The 16,899-nt window shown below is 43.8% G+C and overlaps 1 protein-coding gene across 4 annotated transcripts in view; it reads left to right on the top strand.

The window, feature by feature from the left end:
• The window catches only part of TMEM181 (transmembrane protein 181), a 75,707-nt gene that overhangs the window by 40,194 nt on the left and 18,614 nt on the right, over positions 1–16,899 (top strand). For all 4 annotated transcript variants that reach the window (XM_026018751.2, XM_072766931.1, XM_072766939.1 and 1 more), the window contains exons 3-6: positions 1,254–1,309; positions 3,301–3,391; positions 4,601–4,722; positions 6,971–7,081. In XM_026018751.2, the coding sequence (XP_025874536.1) occupies positions 1,254–1,309; positions 3,301–3,391; positions 4,601–4,722; positions 6,971–7,081 (380 nt within the window). The remainder of the gene's footprint in view (positions 1–1,253; positions 1,310–3,300; positions 3,392–4,600; positions 4,723–6,970; positions 7,082–16,899) is intronic.

The raw sequence follows: 16,899 nt of genomic DNA, 5'->3' as shown, positions 1-16,899 counted from the left end.
AGTCAATCGGAGAAGGACAAACAGTGTATGTTCTCATTCATTTGGGGAATATAAATAATAGTGAAAGGGAATATAAAGGAAGGGAAAAGAAATGTTGGGAAATATCAGGAAGGGAGACAGAACATAAAGACTCCTAACTCTGGGAATCGAACTAGGGGTGGTGGAAGGGGAGGAGGGCGGGTGTTGGAGGGGAATGGGTGACGGGCACTGAGGCAGACACTTGATGGGATGAGCACTGGGTGTTTTTCTGTATGTTGGTAAATTGAACAGCAGTAAAAATTAATTTAAAAAAAAATAAATAAATTTAAATTATATGCCCCTATTGGGGGGGAAAAAAAAAAAAAAAGAAAGCCAAGTTAGCTAAGACTACAGTCTAGACTTTTCTGACTCCTAGTTCTTAGTTCTTTCTGAGAAAGCAGACTGCCTTATTTTTTGGAACAGGGGTTTGCTCATATTGTGGATCTGTTTAAAATAAGCCTCGCTGTGGGTGCAGACCTCCTTCCCACTCAAGGACAGCTTCCTCAGCATTCATGAATGAGTTCTGAACACATGTCGCTGCATTGGTTATGAACTTGTTACATGCTCATGTGCATGCTCATGTATTTCCTCTAAATGGAGGCTCCTTGGTCACTGAGGCGGCCCAGCAAACTAGCATCACAGCTGAGAGTGATTTTAGAACAGATTATGTTAAATTAAAATCTGCTTCACACTGCTTTCCTTTGAAGCGAAAGCTCTGAAAAGTTACATTGTATGATTCCATGAAGCTTATATATCTGTTATTTCAGGAAAAAGCTTTGGGTATACATTCATACATTTTATGCTTTTTTATATCTTGAGCTTAATAAATATTTTTGGAAGACCTGATTAACCAGATGAACAGATAAATGTGACTTCATTTTTTAGCAGAAATCTTTATACTTTACAAAATATATAGATGACATCTGTATCATGGATAGTTTCTTGGATCCGAGTACTAGAAAGTGAACACTCATTGGAGGTGAAGGAGAGGTTTTGGCATATAGATCCCGTGTGAACCACATACAGGGTGTGATGGTCACACTGTGTTCACCTGTGTTGGGAATGCAGCAGAGTGGGTGTGGTGTGTGTTTTGTGTGTTTCTGTCCTCTAAGGACAGACCAGGAAAATAAGAACATCTGTACATGAGGCGTGAATCTTTCTTGGCATTTGAAAAAACAATCAACAAATTAATTATAGATATAACCTGCTTTTCTCCTTCTCTGTTACACTTTTAGGGCCCAAAGTGATCCAGACTTCTGCAGCTAATTTTTCACTAAATAATAGTAAAAAGGTAAGAGTGGGTCGAAGGGGTGGCTAGCAGGGCCCTATAACCTTACAGGTCATTCAGAAATGGTCCTGCTCAGAGGGTCCCTGGGGTGCACCACCCTTGCTAAGCTTGCTGCTTGGGCAACACGCATGTCTCCTAGCACTGTCACTGCTGGCCTCTGGGCTCTTGTTTGCCAGAAGGACCTTCTCTGCCACTGTAATAGCGCAGCACTGGAGAGGATGGTGCTGTCAACCTGGGGAACAGCAGTTCTTTTCCAGATGCCCATTGACTCACCCCGATGCATCACACCCACAACTCTTACTAGACTGGAAGTTCCAACACTGCTCCCGGAGGCATCTGATGATTTCTTACTATATTTACTCAAGTTAATGTGGTCTCCACGTTGGTTTTCTAACAGGAACAGGGTTTTTTTATTTTATTTTTTTAATTTGAGGGAGAAAGAGCACGCACACAAGTGGGGGGAGAGGCAGAGGCAGAGGGAGAAGCAGGCTGCCTGCTGAGCAGGGAACCTGATGTGGGGCTCCATCCCAGGACCCTGGGATTATGACCTGAGCCGAAGGCAGATGCTTAACCGACTAAGCCACCCAGGTGCCTCCAGGATTGGTATGAACTCAGTTTATTTTTTTATTTTTTATTTTTTTTTTTATGAACTCAGTTTAAATGAAAAAAACCTTTTTCTTTCTTTCTTTTTTTTTCTTTTTTAATGTGTTGATTTTTTCAACATCTTTAGAGAAAAACAAAGGTCCATCCAATTGGAGAATTTCAGTAATCTTTAATAAATGCTAACTTGTGAGAGACCAAACAACTAAACCCTTTTCTTGTTCTGCATTTCAGACTGTATCTTTATAAACTGAATGCAATTGTCCCATGTTCTCATGGCACCATAACATGTTTGAACCAGATTATTTGACCCCAAACATCCCTGTCTTCCTTCTCCTAGCTCTCTGGAAGGTTTTACCTTTATGATTTTCAAAAAAGCAAAAGGAGGAAAATGTCCTAAAACTTAACCTTTTAATTCTTCTTACTCTTGTTAGTTTAAAAGGGCCCTCTGGTTAGTCTGCTGACATTTGCATTTCTTTATTTTCTTTACCTCTTGCCCTGAGGATATCTGATTTGAAGAGGTGCCCCATGGGGTTTCCTGACCACAGTTGGGTCTTTTAAAATTTCTTTGTCTCCGGATGTAAGTCTTTTTTCTTCTGACACTGAAAATAGCAGCAGTCCCACCAAACTGACTTGCTCCCAAAAGATCAGACTCCCTTCTGAAAGATGATAGACTATCCTCTGGTAGGTTTCAATGCCTCACGGCTTTGGGCAAGCCTTCAGTCATGGAGTTTCCACCAGCACTAAAACACAGATACTACATACTTATGTTCAAAGACTGTGCATTCAAATAATGCATTTCTTTGGCCTTGGATGGGTAATCTTAAGCAATGTTCTCTCTCTATCCCATGGCTGCTAGAAGCCAGTAGTATAGTTCTCAGCACACATTGCAGAAGTATCATTGGCAATATGTCCCTTCTAATTTTTTTCTCCAGAGCATTAAGACTTTCCAAAAGCTGAAAACAATACCCCTCAAATAGCAACAGACCAGGCATACTAGTACTGAGGAAATGATGCTTGTGAACATGAAAATATAGGCTTGGTGTCCTTTATTGTCTTATAATATGTCTCGTCATGGTACTTTTAATTTTTTTCTCCAGGATGGCTTTTTCTTGCTATTAAGTAGGCCTGTGGTCCCAGGGCTGTGGGTAGTGGACATTGCCTGTTTAGAGGTCTTCGAGAGACAGAGGAGATTGCAATAGAAAATTGATCTTTAATTTTTCTGGAAAGCAGAATTCTACTTATATTGTCTAAAGGAAAACTACCTGTTTCTGTTTCAAAGCTAACACAGACCTTTTTTACTAAATGTAAATTTTGTACATTAACAGGAGGTATTTGGTGGACTTAATGAAAAGGTCAAATGGATTACTTAACTTTTTTTCTTTTTGCCTTAGCTGAAGCCAATTCAAATACTTTCAAATCCACTGTCTACATATAATCAGCAACTATGGCTGACATGTGTTGTGGAGCTGGATCAATCAAAAGGTATGAAGCCTGACATTTCAGAACCGTTTTTCTTTGTACAAAGCACCATATCTTAAAGACTGAGAGAGCTTTAAAATCTTTGAACGAGTGCTCAAAGATGGATCCCAAGGATGCTCATTTTTCTTTATGATAGCAACAAATTGGAAACCCTCTAAATGTCTGCCATTGTCTTCCAGAGAAAGTTAGGATTCAATGTTCAGGGAGCACCGGTCAGCTTAACTCAGTGGATGTAAGGCTGCTGGGGCAGCCTTCTTCCATGGGGTTCAGGAGAGGATTAAGTTCTGATGCCCCTGTGGCAATGATTCTGTCCCCTAGGGACAGATACTTGGGCCGTTGTCACCATTGGGGTGGAGGAGTGCTACTAGTATCTAGAGGGTGAAGACCAGGGCTGCTGCTGAACATCCTGCAGTGCTTGCAACAGCCCCACAGCCAAGGATTATCTGGCTTCAAAATATCAGTGCTGCTGAGGCTGAGAAACCTGCTCTGAAGCATCCCAGTCTGTAAAGCCTCAGCTCTGCTCGTCTGGAGCAGCACTAGTTATGTGCTGTCTGGAGAGACCTGAGGAAATGGTCACCCACTTTATTTTCTGTGTCATGTGATTCAGATGAGGTGCTTTGGTTTAGAAAGAATTTGGAAAGATAACCCCATGACCACAGTAAATTAAGTGAAGAAAAAGTGTATTACCAAAAACTTAACCCCTTTTTGTAACATTTTTAAAAACATAAATAAATTTGGCATCATTGTGTATTTGTATGCCTAGAAAATGGTCTGGGAGGATGGACACAACATGTTAATTATATGGTTATCTCTGGGTGGTGGGATTATAAGTGTTTAATATATCTTTGTATTTTTTTGTTCTCTGATTTTTTTTTAAACAATGAGCATAAAAACAATAAATTATATAATCAGAAAAATAAGAAATCTAAATTTATTTTAGTATAAAGTTAAAATCTTATGTGGGAAATTTAAAAATAAACTTTCATTAGCCATGAAATACCCTTTGGTGAACCAAAACTGATGAACCTGTAATGTCAGTTTTTTACGTGGGCCCCTGGGTAACACATTGGAAGTAGAGCATATGGAATGGCTTTACTTTGCTGACAGGTGTGAGGTTTTCAAATATGCTGAGGCTGAGGCAGTTGGAGGACCCTTCTGGGTACTTAGTTTTGCAAGTGTGATGTGGTCTCTGACACTGAATTTCTTTTGTAGAAACATCCATTCAGACGAGCTTCCTCATGACCGTTAAAGTTGACGGTGTAGCTCAAGATGGGACCACCATGTTCATTCATAACAAAGTTCACAATCGGACAAGGACCCTCACCTGTGCGGGGGTGAGTGTCTTGGAACAGTCGCCGATTATCATGCTGCCCTGTTACATATCTGCTTAAGTAAATTAATTGAATCATACTAGTGATGGCATGGAACCCTCACCTAACTTTATACAGTGATACCCTTATAAATTCTTACAGCTTTACACATGTGCACACGTTCTCACACACACATATAAGGTCTGTTTTTATTATTTGTGTACAGCCTGGTATGTCTACACATGGCTGTTCACGGGCTGCTTGTCGCCTGTGAAGGTCTGTGGCTGCTCCGTGGTCGTTCTGAATTGCCAGGGCTTTGGGTTTCCAGCCCTGTGATTGATGCCTTGGTCTACCTCTGGAGGCCCAGGCCTCATAGGAAGAGTGGCCTACTTGTGTGAGTGTCTCCTTCAGAGAGCAGTATGTGGTTATGGGATAGAGAAACCTGGTGATCAGAAGTGAGAAAGGAGCCCTTGCTCTTGGTTTTTTTGGCACCATATTCTGTCAGAATCCTGAGTCACTGGAACTGGGACTGCTCTGTGTACAACAGGGAGGCCCCCAAGGACTAAGCTGGTCGTGGGTGGCATAGAGGACATGGGGAACATCAGAAAAGAGAACACGTGGATTGTAGGGTTAGGAAAGTGGTTTCCCTGACAGGCCTCTTGCCAGGCTTTCTGGACATTCAGGTGTCCTTCCGTCCCTGGGCAGGCCCACAGAGCAGGCCCTGTTATCAAACCCCCCCTTGTACACAAGAGGAAACTGAGGCCCAGAGAGATCAGAGCCCTTGCTCGAGGTGACTCACATGGTGAGAAGGGGGCCAGGATTTCAGCCCATGCTGTTTGATTCTAGAGCTTGTATCCTTAGCAGCCATGCACCACCTGGTCCAGAACAGTGAAATAGCAGTCCCGTTTGTCCTGGCAGGAAAGGATTCAGGTGGGGAAGGGTTCCTGTTGGAGGGTGACCCCCGTCTGGGGTCTCCTTCTGCCATCTGCTTGAAGATCCCGAGGCAGCAGCTCCCAGACCCAATCAGCTGCTCCACCCACTGGGTCTGCGTCGTGGGCCTGGGCAGGTGTTGCTCGGGAAGCCCCGCAAGTGACCAGACTCTCTCTGCCTCTGTTGGTCGCCCACAGGAAGAGGGCCGGGCCAGCCTCTGAAATGTGTTTTCCTCAGCTGCAATGTGGGGTCACGCCCTCCCTGACCATCCTCGTAAGTGGCTAGAATCAAGTCAAATACAGTGTGTGAGAGCCTTACGTGTTTGTGCACGGGCGGTGGCCTCCTCTCCACTCCCAGGCAGACTGGAGTCCAGATTCAGCTGGTACTTTGGCCCCTGGCTTTCCTCTTTCTCTCACCGAGTGGGTGATGATGAAGGGCAGTCAGTGATGTTATTGTGAGACTACTGCGACTGGTCCGTTCTGGTTTGCGAGGACCAGAGAGTTTCCCAGGATGGGGGATTTGTGTTAAACCGGGGCAAGTCTCAGGCCAGCTAGGACAACTCGGTTGTCCATAGCTCTCACAAGTGCCACCCAGAGACTGTTCTGACGGACTATGAGAGAACTTCCCAGGGGAGTGCTAGGTGGTGTCGCTGCACCTAGGTCACTGCCTGCCCAGCCGCTGAGGACATATCTGCATCCAGGTTGAGGGCTCACCTCCCTGGCCACGCTGAAGTAGAGGGGACGCAGTTCCTAACTGCACAAGACAGGAGACAGGGGCTCTTGGCAGGCAGTGAGCACACACACCTGGGTAATCATTCTAGCCGTTGTTCTTGTAGTCTGCCTTGGGGTGGACCTGACCTCCTCACAGAGGCTGCAGGGGCTCCGCGTAGGGAAGGACAGGCACTGGGGTGATGGGGCAGTCACTCTAGGTATCATGCAGCAGCTGTGCAAGTGAGTAGGGAAGAGAGAGTGAGCTCAGGGGTCTGATTTGTTGTGTCTTAACTCACACTCCTCTTGCCCCCCTAGTGTATTTGTGCAAATGTCAGGTTTGTGTTGTACTGTTAACATTTTTTATGCAAGTGACATTATTTTGAATCATCCAAAGTAGAAAGATTCTAATGATTGCAAATCATCTATTATTTGTTTCCAAAAATATCCATTTGGTTCTTTCTTTCTAAGAATTGTTTTTGGCTGCCATCTGAATTTTTCTGGGCTCTGGCAAGTTCCCTGGAGATGGTTAGTTCTGCTCATCTGTTGTTGAAATGTGTTACTTCATGGGTCAGTTGGTGGGGGAGCCAGTCATGCTTGCTTTAAAGACACAGCTCTTCCTTGCATCTTTGCAGAAGTGTGCAGAAATTATTGTGGCTCATCTTGGCTACTTAAATTACACTCAGTATACCGTGATTGTGGGATTTGAACACCTGAAGGTACCCATCAAGGAAATGAACTTCACGGTGAGTATACCAACTGGCTTCGGTGTTTCCAGTGCTTGTCTGTTTAGCTCCCATCCTTCTGTCAAATGACTGAAATTAATCTCAGCATTGAAATCATGTTGTTTTGAACAATGGAAGATGTACAGTTTTTAAAAACTATAAGGAAACCATAATTTCTTAAATATATGGAACCAAGTATAACTTCAAGAAACAGTATGAAATTGGAAACCCTTTGTGGTGTTCTGAGATTTAGAACAGAGAGGACAGAGAATTGCCTTCCAGTTGGAAGGTCAGTAAGAGTATCTGGTGAACCACCGTCCTGGTAGAAGAAGAACACAGTGGGTCCCCCTTCGCCAGCCCTGAGAGCTGCTCTCAGGCCCCAGTAGGACCTCTGGTGAGGGGTGGGTGCTGCTGTCACTGTGAGATTCTGCTGTTCTGCTGTCCTGCATCCTGCTGAAATCAGCCTCTTTGTTTCTTCCACTTGCTCATTCCACAGAATAACCCGCGTAGTGACCAGGAGTGCGGGTCTTTGCTGGTGTGGATCCTGGCACATCCTCTGCAACTGAGTGTTGTTGAGCCTGTTTCCCTATCTGCAAACAGCTGCTTCATAAAGCTGTGCCAATTGTATGAAGGTGGTCATGGGTTCCTTTTGAAAAGTTGGTGCTCTCCTGAGTTACAACTCCCATCCCCTAGGAGAAGCCTGGTAGCAGTGGCTCCCCCTCCCTCCCTACTACCCCCAGGTGCTGAGAAGTCCCTCACCTTGTCTCTGTCTCTTGGATTTGCCTGTTCTGGACATTTTGTGTGAATGGATTCATCTGTATGTGGTCTTTTGTGGCAGACTTCTTTCATTACATGTAGTATTTTCAGAGTTCGTCTGTGCTTTTGAGGGTGTCAGCACCTTATGCTTTGCTGAGTATTTCACGTGTGGGTAGACTCCATTTTGTGTGTCTGCTTATCGGTTGATGGGCATTTGGGTTCTTTTCCATTTTATGCCATTATGAGCATTCACCTGCAGGTTTTTATTTGGACTGGTGGGTGCCCTCTACTGAGAGGTTTTGATGTGTAGGTCCTCTTCTGTGTGCTTGACATGGACTGTCTCATATGGCCCACCTCCGTGGTGGCACTGGTGGTCCCCATTTTCCTGGGGGCGGGGGGAGCCTGGAGTTTGGCTGGGTTTGGGGATCATGCACCATGCTCAGCATTGTAGGCAGGCGCTCAGCAAATGGCACCTGTTGTTAATATTCATATTACTTTTTTTTTTCCCATGTTCTGTCTCCAGACTACCTAAGATGAGTTTTATTCTTTATCTACATGATAGTTCTGCAGACATTTAAAAATGTTGTCTCAGCTCCACTGAGGTTCCTCCTTTCCTTCACATGGCCCTGGGGGTGGCTTCTGGACCCCTTGGGCTCCAGGTCTCCCTCCTGGGGCTGCCCCAGGCAGCCTGACTGAGGAGTGGCTGCTTGTGAAGTAGAAGGAGCAGGTGGCCTTCCAGGTGTGGCTGGAGCCAGACAGCCGGCTCCTCTGGCAGTGGCGTCACCTGTCGGCTTGTGTTCTGCCAATTGCTAAATGCCCCTCAGACTTTTTCCTCCATAACTGCTGTTAAGTCTGGTCTTTTTTATTCTCTGCTTCTGTGGTTGGTTTGTAACAATTCTCAGACACCACTCGGATGTTACACTTCGCTCTTGAATTTCTTTTCACCGGTTTTGGCCTCTGGGTCTAGCCTCTTCTGAACTTTTGAATTTGAATCTGGATTGTATTCTTTGTGGTATTGAAGATTTCCTAGAGCTTTGTCCTCAGAACATCTGGCCAGCATCCTGCCTGTGTCCTCAAGTTCATGATGCAGAGGTTGAACCCTGCTAGGGTCTGAGATAGATGCCCTGAGCTCAGGCACGCTGATTCCATCCTGTGCTAACCATCTGTGCTTAAGACTTTGCTATTTTAGAATTACCCTGAATCAAGAATGCAGAGAGCAAAGAGCACCATGTTTCTCAGACAGGGGACCTCTCCTTTCCATCTTTATGGGAGCTTCGTCCCCTAAAAGCCTTTCTCAGAGTTCTCAGTAACTTTCCTCGCAGGCTCAGTCCACTGGGACCCTATTACATGGCTCATTTTTTAAAAAAAGATTTTATTTATTTATTCATGAGAATCACAGAGAGGAGAGAGAAGCAGAGACACAGGTAGAGGGAGAAGCAGGCTCCATGCAGGGAGCCTGATATAGGACTCGATCCCGGGTCTCCAGGATCACACCCTGGGCTTCAGGCAGCGCTAAACCGCTGAGCCACCAGGGCTGCCCAACATGGCTCGTTTTGATTGAGGTTCCCTCTTTCCTTCTTTTCTGTTTATTTCCTCTTAGAGTTATTCCTAGGTAATTTGGTCCATATTTTAGATAAACTTGGTACACGTCATTCCACTGTTGCTCAAGAAAGCAGGTGATGTGGTTTCTTTCACTGGAGGGCGCAGCAAGGAAGTTGCCATCGGAACAGCTCACCTGGAATGATGCCATCGGTCAGGGCATCATTCTTGGTAGTGCTCTTCAGCATCTAGAATGCTGATACAGGGGACCCCTGGGATCTACGGGGTTGTCACCTAAGATTTTTCTCCACTTTTGCACATTTCTCTATTCCCAGTACCCAACAGTGTGCTTGGCAACAGCGAGGCTTGTAATAAATATATATGGGTCGAATTGAAGGGTAACACCATAGCACTTCACAGATGGAGACATTCAAATGGCCAACAGGCTTGTGAAATGATGTGTATCCTTGCTATAAACCGATAAGTCAGAGAATTCAAAAAAGAATGCTTTTTTTTTTTTTAACCTGCCAAATGGTAAAACACCTGCAAGAAAAACAACATCTAGGATTAGTAAGATACAAGGACACAAGCTCTTCCATACAGGTTAATGGGGTATAAATTGATTTCAGTGTTGGGGGCAGTTTGTTAGTGTATCAGAGCCTCTACGTGCATATTCTTTTTGACCTAGTAACTCTACTTCTTTGAATTTATTCTAACAAAACAATTAGAAAAATACCCGAAAATTTATATTTTTCATAGCAGGAGGTTGGGAGCAATCTATAATTCAGTAGAATTCTGGGTTAAATTTTTCTGCAGCTATTAAAATAATAAACTGGTCACAAAATAGAACAGATAGCACAGACTGCTATTGATTAAAAAAAAAAAAAAAAAGGAAAAGAAGGGGCACCTCGGTGGCTCAGTGGTTGAGTGTCTGCCTTTGGTTCAGGTCAGGATCCTGGGGTCCTGTGATCGAGTTCTGCATTGGGCTCTCTGCAGGGAGCCTGCTCCTCCCTCTGCCTTGTCTCTGCCTTTCTCTCTGTGTCTCTCATGAATAATTGAAATCTTTAAAAAAAAGGAAAAAAACTATCTGAATTCAAAGTGCTGATTAACATTTTTTATTATAGAAAATGCTAGAAGACGCTATCTCTGGGTGGTGGGATTAATGGTTAATTTCTTCTTTGCTTCTGTTTCTTTATAGTGAGCTTTTTATTACCTTTATAATCAGAAGAGAAAATTATTTTTTTTTTTTTCAAAAAGGCTCCTAAGACAACTGCTATTTGAAAGGGGAAGCCTAAGATACCGTCTGGCAGTTCACTCTGAGAAGCTTAGTTATGGAAAAGCTCCCTCAGAAAATCACGGTTTAGTATTATGTCTGAAACTTCTATAGAGATGCATTAAGAAAGCAGAGAACCTTATGGAAAGTGTGTCTATATCTTTTATGAAATTGCTGTTGGAAAGTATCCATTATGTTGTGAACTCCGATTTAAACCTCCGAACAGAATTCCTTTTGACCATTTGAATTTTTTTTTTTTTTAATTTTTTATTTATTTATGATAGTCACAGAGAGAGGGAGAGAGAGAGGCAGAGACACAGGCGGAGGGAGAAGCAGGCTCCATGCGCCGGGAGCCTGATGTGGGATTCGATCCCGGGTCTCCAGGATCGCGCCCTGGGCCAAAGGCAGGCGCCAAACCGCTGCGCCACCCAGGGATCCCCCTTTTGACCATTTGTTATTAACTCCTTTTAGGAGACCTAGATCAAGCTATTTATCTCATCACATTTCACTTTTGGTATTAGCTGCTAGCAATTTCAGAAATAAGTTTTATGCTGAACCGTGGCAGTCACTAACATCCTGGTACAGGTTTAATTGTTTGCCCTCTTCCATTACAATTTTACCTCTTGAAAAACTTAAAAAATTGTTCCTTTCTCATTTGTCTTTTTATTACAACTTGACTTCATTTCCATTTTGGAAGTAAACAAAGTAGAACAAATAAAATACATTTTAAAAGTATATCACTGATAGTATTATACATCCATCAGAATGGCTGTGCTGAAAAAGCCAAGATGATGGCAATGCTGGCAAGGCTGGGAGCAGCCAGAGCTCTTATACTCTGCTAGTGGAGGTGTGACTTCTACCGCAGAGAGGCACATACCTCAGCCAGAAGACGTTCACTGCAATGTGCATGTCCTGGCACCATGGTACCTGTAGCTGCAAACTGCACCATCAGTAGGAGGATCGCTCACAGTGGCACGTTCCTGCCTGTCGTGGAGTATTGCATGGCAGTGAGGAGGAGTGGTGACAGCTACTTTCACAAGCATGATGTTGAAGGCAATAAGCCAAATACAAAATAGCACACGGTGTGTGCTTCCATTTATGTAAATTAGAAGAACAGGCAAAATGAATCTGAGCCATTAAATCAGGATTAGTGTCACTTGGGTAGTTAGTGACTCGAAGGGGCGTATGGGGGGCTTTTGGGATGCGGTGATGGCATTTCTTGATCCAAACACTGTTCACATTGGTGTGTTCCATCTGTGATCGTGTGTCGAGTCATATGCTGAGGGTACACACACAGGTTTTCGTAGGTTCGTTTCCTTTCAGTAAAAACTTCAGTGAATATGTGGCGCACTTTAAAAATCCAAACTCGTCAGGTTGCTGATCTGTCAGGATGTGCTGATCCGCACCCATTTCTTTAGACAGTTCTTGCCTCTTTAACAGAATTTGACATGTGAGGGTTTCTCTTGCTGTTGTTGGAAATCTTTGGCATTTGCAGGCTTGTGTTCGCTGTTCTCCTCATGTGTGCTGGTGGCTGTGGCTCTTCCCTAAGGGCTGTCAGAACCACGCAGGCACTTGTCTGTGGGTGTCCCCATCGGTTCCTTTAGCCAGTTTTCTTCCTCGTTGATGGAAATCGAGTTCAGGATGAAAATTACCCTGATAGCCTCTCCAATCTAGCAAGGGAGAGCATCATCACGAGGGCAGCCCTTAAGGGTTCGTCACCCTGTTTTTGGCAGACTACATCTGCCCTTAAGCAGATCCTTAGATGGTTGATGGTCCTTTTCTTTCTTTTTCTTTTCTTTTTTTTTTTTTTTTTTTGATGGTCCTTTTCTTGTTTTGCCTGCTGTGTGGACTTTATCTTCTGTCTGGCATTGTTGTTAATGCCATGTACCCTTATGTTGAGAAGTTTTCTTTTCTCATTCTCAAATTCTGAACTTCTGGTTCATTGATTTCTCCTTACATACATATCTGTCTGACGTGGAGCAGCACTCCTTCTGTCTCTGCCTCTTCTATCAGCTCTTGTTCTTCTGAGGACATCTTGCACATATCCTGATGCCATGTTCAAGTCCAGGCCACCCTCCAGGTCTTGCAGGCACAGAGATACTCTTATCTCCTGTGTTTTTTAAAAAGTTTGTTTCATTGGCCGTGCTCTGCATATGCAGTGGAATGTAGACTTTAAACATGGTGCAGGTGGCTTTTACCCATTTCCTTGTCATTTTCTCCTGAGCCTTTCAAACACCTTCTCTACACACATCCCATCAGCTTCCGGTGTCCCCAGGGCTGAGCAGGGCATTTCCCCCCACTAAATGCCCTTTAGTTCAGTTCTTGAGTGACACTGCCATCACCTGATCATATTTCATTTCCTTTTTCTTCCTAAGCCACAACCTTTCCCTGGGTGATGAGATGAAAACAACAGCACATGCTTTCTTGAGTCCTTCAGTTTTCTGTCCAGTAGATACCCTCTGGTTTCCATGTGAATTGAGAGGACTAGTAGCCAGCAGCACTTTGAGAAGGACTGACTGGATTCTTGAGTCATACTTGCTCTCTGTTGTTCTCATATGACAAATTACAGAAGCAAATGTTAAGCTTTTCCCCTCCAAATATATTTTTTAATGTTTTATTTATCCATGAGAGAGAGAGTGAGGCAGAGACATAGGCAGAGGGAGAAGCAGGCCTCCTGCAGGGAGCCCGATGCGGAACTCGATCCCAGTACCCTGGGATCACGACCTGAGTAGAAGACAGGCACTCAACGACTGAGCCCCCCAGGCATCCCCTCTCCAAATATTTCTGTATAATGTCTTTTATATGAGTTTTCAAGTGTTGGAAACCCAGGCTATGACTTGGAACCTGGGAACCAGTTACAGGGGGTTGCTTACTGTGGCACAAGGTTGCTGGGAGCACCATTACCTGGAGCAGCCTGCACCCTGATGTGCCCCCACCCCTGTGTGTTCCTGTGCCTTTCCTAGTCACAGGGCTGGGGCAGGTAGGGGGAATGTCACAAGGCATTTGTCTTCTGCCAAAATAGCAGTTCTGGAGGCATTGTTATGGAATTTATTTACGTTCATGGTTTCACGTCTGCACAGTATTTGATATCGTATTTGCTTGCATATAGTCAAAGTAGGTGCCCAACAAATGTTGAATGGATGAATGGAGAACCAGACCGAAACTCTGTCGACTTGGATTAGGGAGCAGTGGCCTAAGCTCTAAAGCGGAGGTTTGTTCCAGAGTCAGTTTGTGGTATCGCAGGGTGTGCCCAGTCTCTGGAAGAACAAAGGTGGCTTTGTGAAGGCCAGGGGACCTTGACGCACATGCCAGAGAAGGGATTCATGACTCTTTAAGATTTCGAAGTAAATGTCTAAAGCTTGAATGTTTTCTGGGATTTAACTCTATTTCCTTTCACTTATTTTACTTTTTAATTTCAAATGTGCACATTCACACTTAAATAAAAGTAAATGCGAAAACAGCCCCCTCCCCCTGAATTCCATACAGTGAGGTCCATATGGTGGCCTCGGTCCTAATCGTGGCTCTGGCGTGTGCACTGGACATCTGTCCCATAGAATCCCCGGGGGCTCTTCTGCTAGCCCTGGCACCACCGGGGCCATTGTTTGTCGTGGAGGGGCCGGGGCCCTGTTCTCTGAACTCCCCACAGTCTTCTTGGGCTCACTGGCAGGGAAAGAACGACTTTTCAAGCCATTGGCACAAGTGAATACCAGACCGAGCTGGGAGTCTGGTCTGGTCACAGAGGAAGCCAGAGGTGATTCCTCTTAGCCGCTGCTATGTAGGCAGTATCCCGGAGAGAAACCATGTGTGGAGGTGGTTTCCTGGATCAGGACAGACAGGGGGAAGGTGCTGCAGGAGCATAGGTACAGCGGATTGGGTGCAGTACGGTTTCCAGCATCCGTGGTGCACCTGCCACCAGCGCAGGGCTCGGACACAGCCGTGAAGGCCAGGATTGAGTGAGTTCCACTTCATCATCTTCCTCCTCCCTCCTGTGAAATCCTAGTTCAGAACTAAAGACGTTTTTGTGTTTAGCTATATTTATTGGAGAAAGCATTGTTTTCTTGTGTTTTTTTTTTTTTTTATTCATGAGAGAGAGACACACAGAGGCAGAGACACAGGCAGAGGGAGAAGTAGGCTCCATTCAAAAAGCCCCACGCGGGACTCGATCCCGGGACTCCAGGATCACGCCCTGGGCCCAAGGCAGGTGCCAAACCACTGAGCCACCCAGGGATCCCCTTTTCTTGTGTTATTTTTTTAAAGTGAGCGAGTTGTTTTATACTGTTCTGTCAGAAGCTTTAAGACAGCATCTCTCTCCTTTATAAAGGGAGTCCTTAGTTATTTTCCTTCTTAAGAGTTAGACTCTCCTAAAGGTCAAATACTTTCATCACTGTCACTTTAAACATATTTTACGAAGTTTTTCCTGATGCTTAACACTTTTTCTTTGTCTTCTTGATTGTGCCTTGCAATCTGTTTTTTCAACTAAGATACATATTATACTTTTTTCTGTTTGATATCACATTCACTCTGCTACTCCCCCATCAGTGCTCATAATTGCCACCATGATTGTTTTGTAAATGATACTTTTAAAATTTAAACAGCATAGCAATGTCGTAATAGTTGCATTATGTTTCAGATTTATGACAGTGGCTGTTCTCTATTGAACTTGTGCTTTATGCCGGGCACTGTGCTAACCTTTTTTTTTTTACCTCATCTTACTTAAATGTTCTGATAATTCTGCAAAGTAGGTAATAGTATTCCCATTTTATGGAAGAGAAATCTTAGGGTTAGTGATATTAAGCTAGTTTCCCCAACTAGAAAACAGAAGAGCTAAGATTTGATCCTGAGTCTCTGACTTCAAAATTCATGTGCTCTTAATCACCATGATCTCTGCTTTCTCATTAACATTGATTGTTAATAGTTGGTTTTTGTTTGATGGCTTTATCGAAGTACAGTTGACCTACAGTGAAGTGCACTGTATTTAAGTGCACTATATTTAAAATATAAAATTTGATCCATTTTGACATATGTACACACCTGGGAAACAATCACCATAATAAGGACAGTATGCATACCCCTCAGTGCCTAAAAGTTTCCTCATGCCTCTTCCCCCTGTTACCTTCTCATCCTCCAACCACCACTGATCTACAGATTAATTTGTATTTATTTAAAATTTTATGTAAACACGGGATACCTTGGTGGCTCGCCCAGTTAAGCGTTTAACTCGTGATTGCAACTCAGTTTGTGATCCCAGGGTCATGATGTCGAGCCCCACATTGGGCTCCATGCTCAGTGCAGAGTCTGCTTGTGATTCTCTCCCCCTCTGACCCCCACCCACCTCTCATTCTCTCTCTCATAAATAAATACATCTCTAAAAAAAATTTAGATAAACACAATCATACAATATGTTCGAATTCTTTCACTCAGCATAATTATTTTGAGATAACTGGTGCTGTTGGGTGTATCAGTTCATTCCTTTTTGTTGAGTAATATTCTACTGTGTTGATATAGCATAAACTGTTTATCCTTTCACCTGTTGAGGGACATTTAGATGGTCACCAGTTTTGGGCTGTTTTAAAGCTATTGTGAATACCTGTGAGTAAATCTTCATGTGGACATGTGCTTTCATGTCTCTTGGGTAAATACCTAGCCTTGGAGTGGCTGGGTCATATGGTAGAGGTGTGTTTGACGGTTTAAGAAACTGACAAGACTGTTTTCCAAAGTGGTTGTATTGCTTTACATCCCCTCAGCAGTGTGTGAGAGAGCCCCAGTTACCTCACATCCTCATCAGCACCCAGTATGGTCATGTTTTTAATCTTGGCCATCCTAGTGGGCGTATAGTGGTATTTCATGGTGACTTTTATCTACAGTACTTTGAAAATGCCTTCTGGCTGGCATTTTTCTGGCAAGAAATCTGTTGTCCTTCCTTACCATTGGCCTCTGAATAGATGCTTTTCCCCCTCCCACCCCCTCTAAGCCTATTTTTAAGACTTATCTTTTATTTAAACAATTTGATTTACCTTCCAAAATCCTCAGTGTACTTTTTGTTTCTCTTAGGACCCTTGAGTTCTTGAATTTGTGAGTTCATAATTCTCATTAAATTTAGAAAAGTTTTGGTCATTATTGCTTCTTTTTTTTTTTTTTTTTTTTAATCCTTTTGTCCATCCCCCACCACTAGAGGTCAAAGACACATCTCTTAGGCCACGTGCAATTGTCTCACAACTTACTGATTCTCTGTTCACTCTTGATCTGGTTCATTTAAAATCATATCTATTGT

Source organism: Vulpes vulpes, chromosome 1 (genome assembly GCF_048418805.1).
Source record: "Vulpes vulpes isolate BD-2025 chromosome 1, VulVul3, whole genome shotgun sequence".
NCBI classification, from domain to species: Eukaryota; Metazoa; Chordata; class Mammalia; order Carnivora; family Canidae; genus Vulpes; species Vulpes vulpes.
The sequence above is the reverse complement of the archived record's forward strand: the minus strand, read 5'-3'. Positions and strand labels throughout refer to the sequence as shown.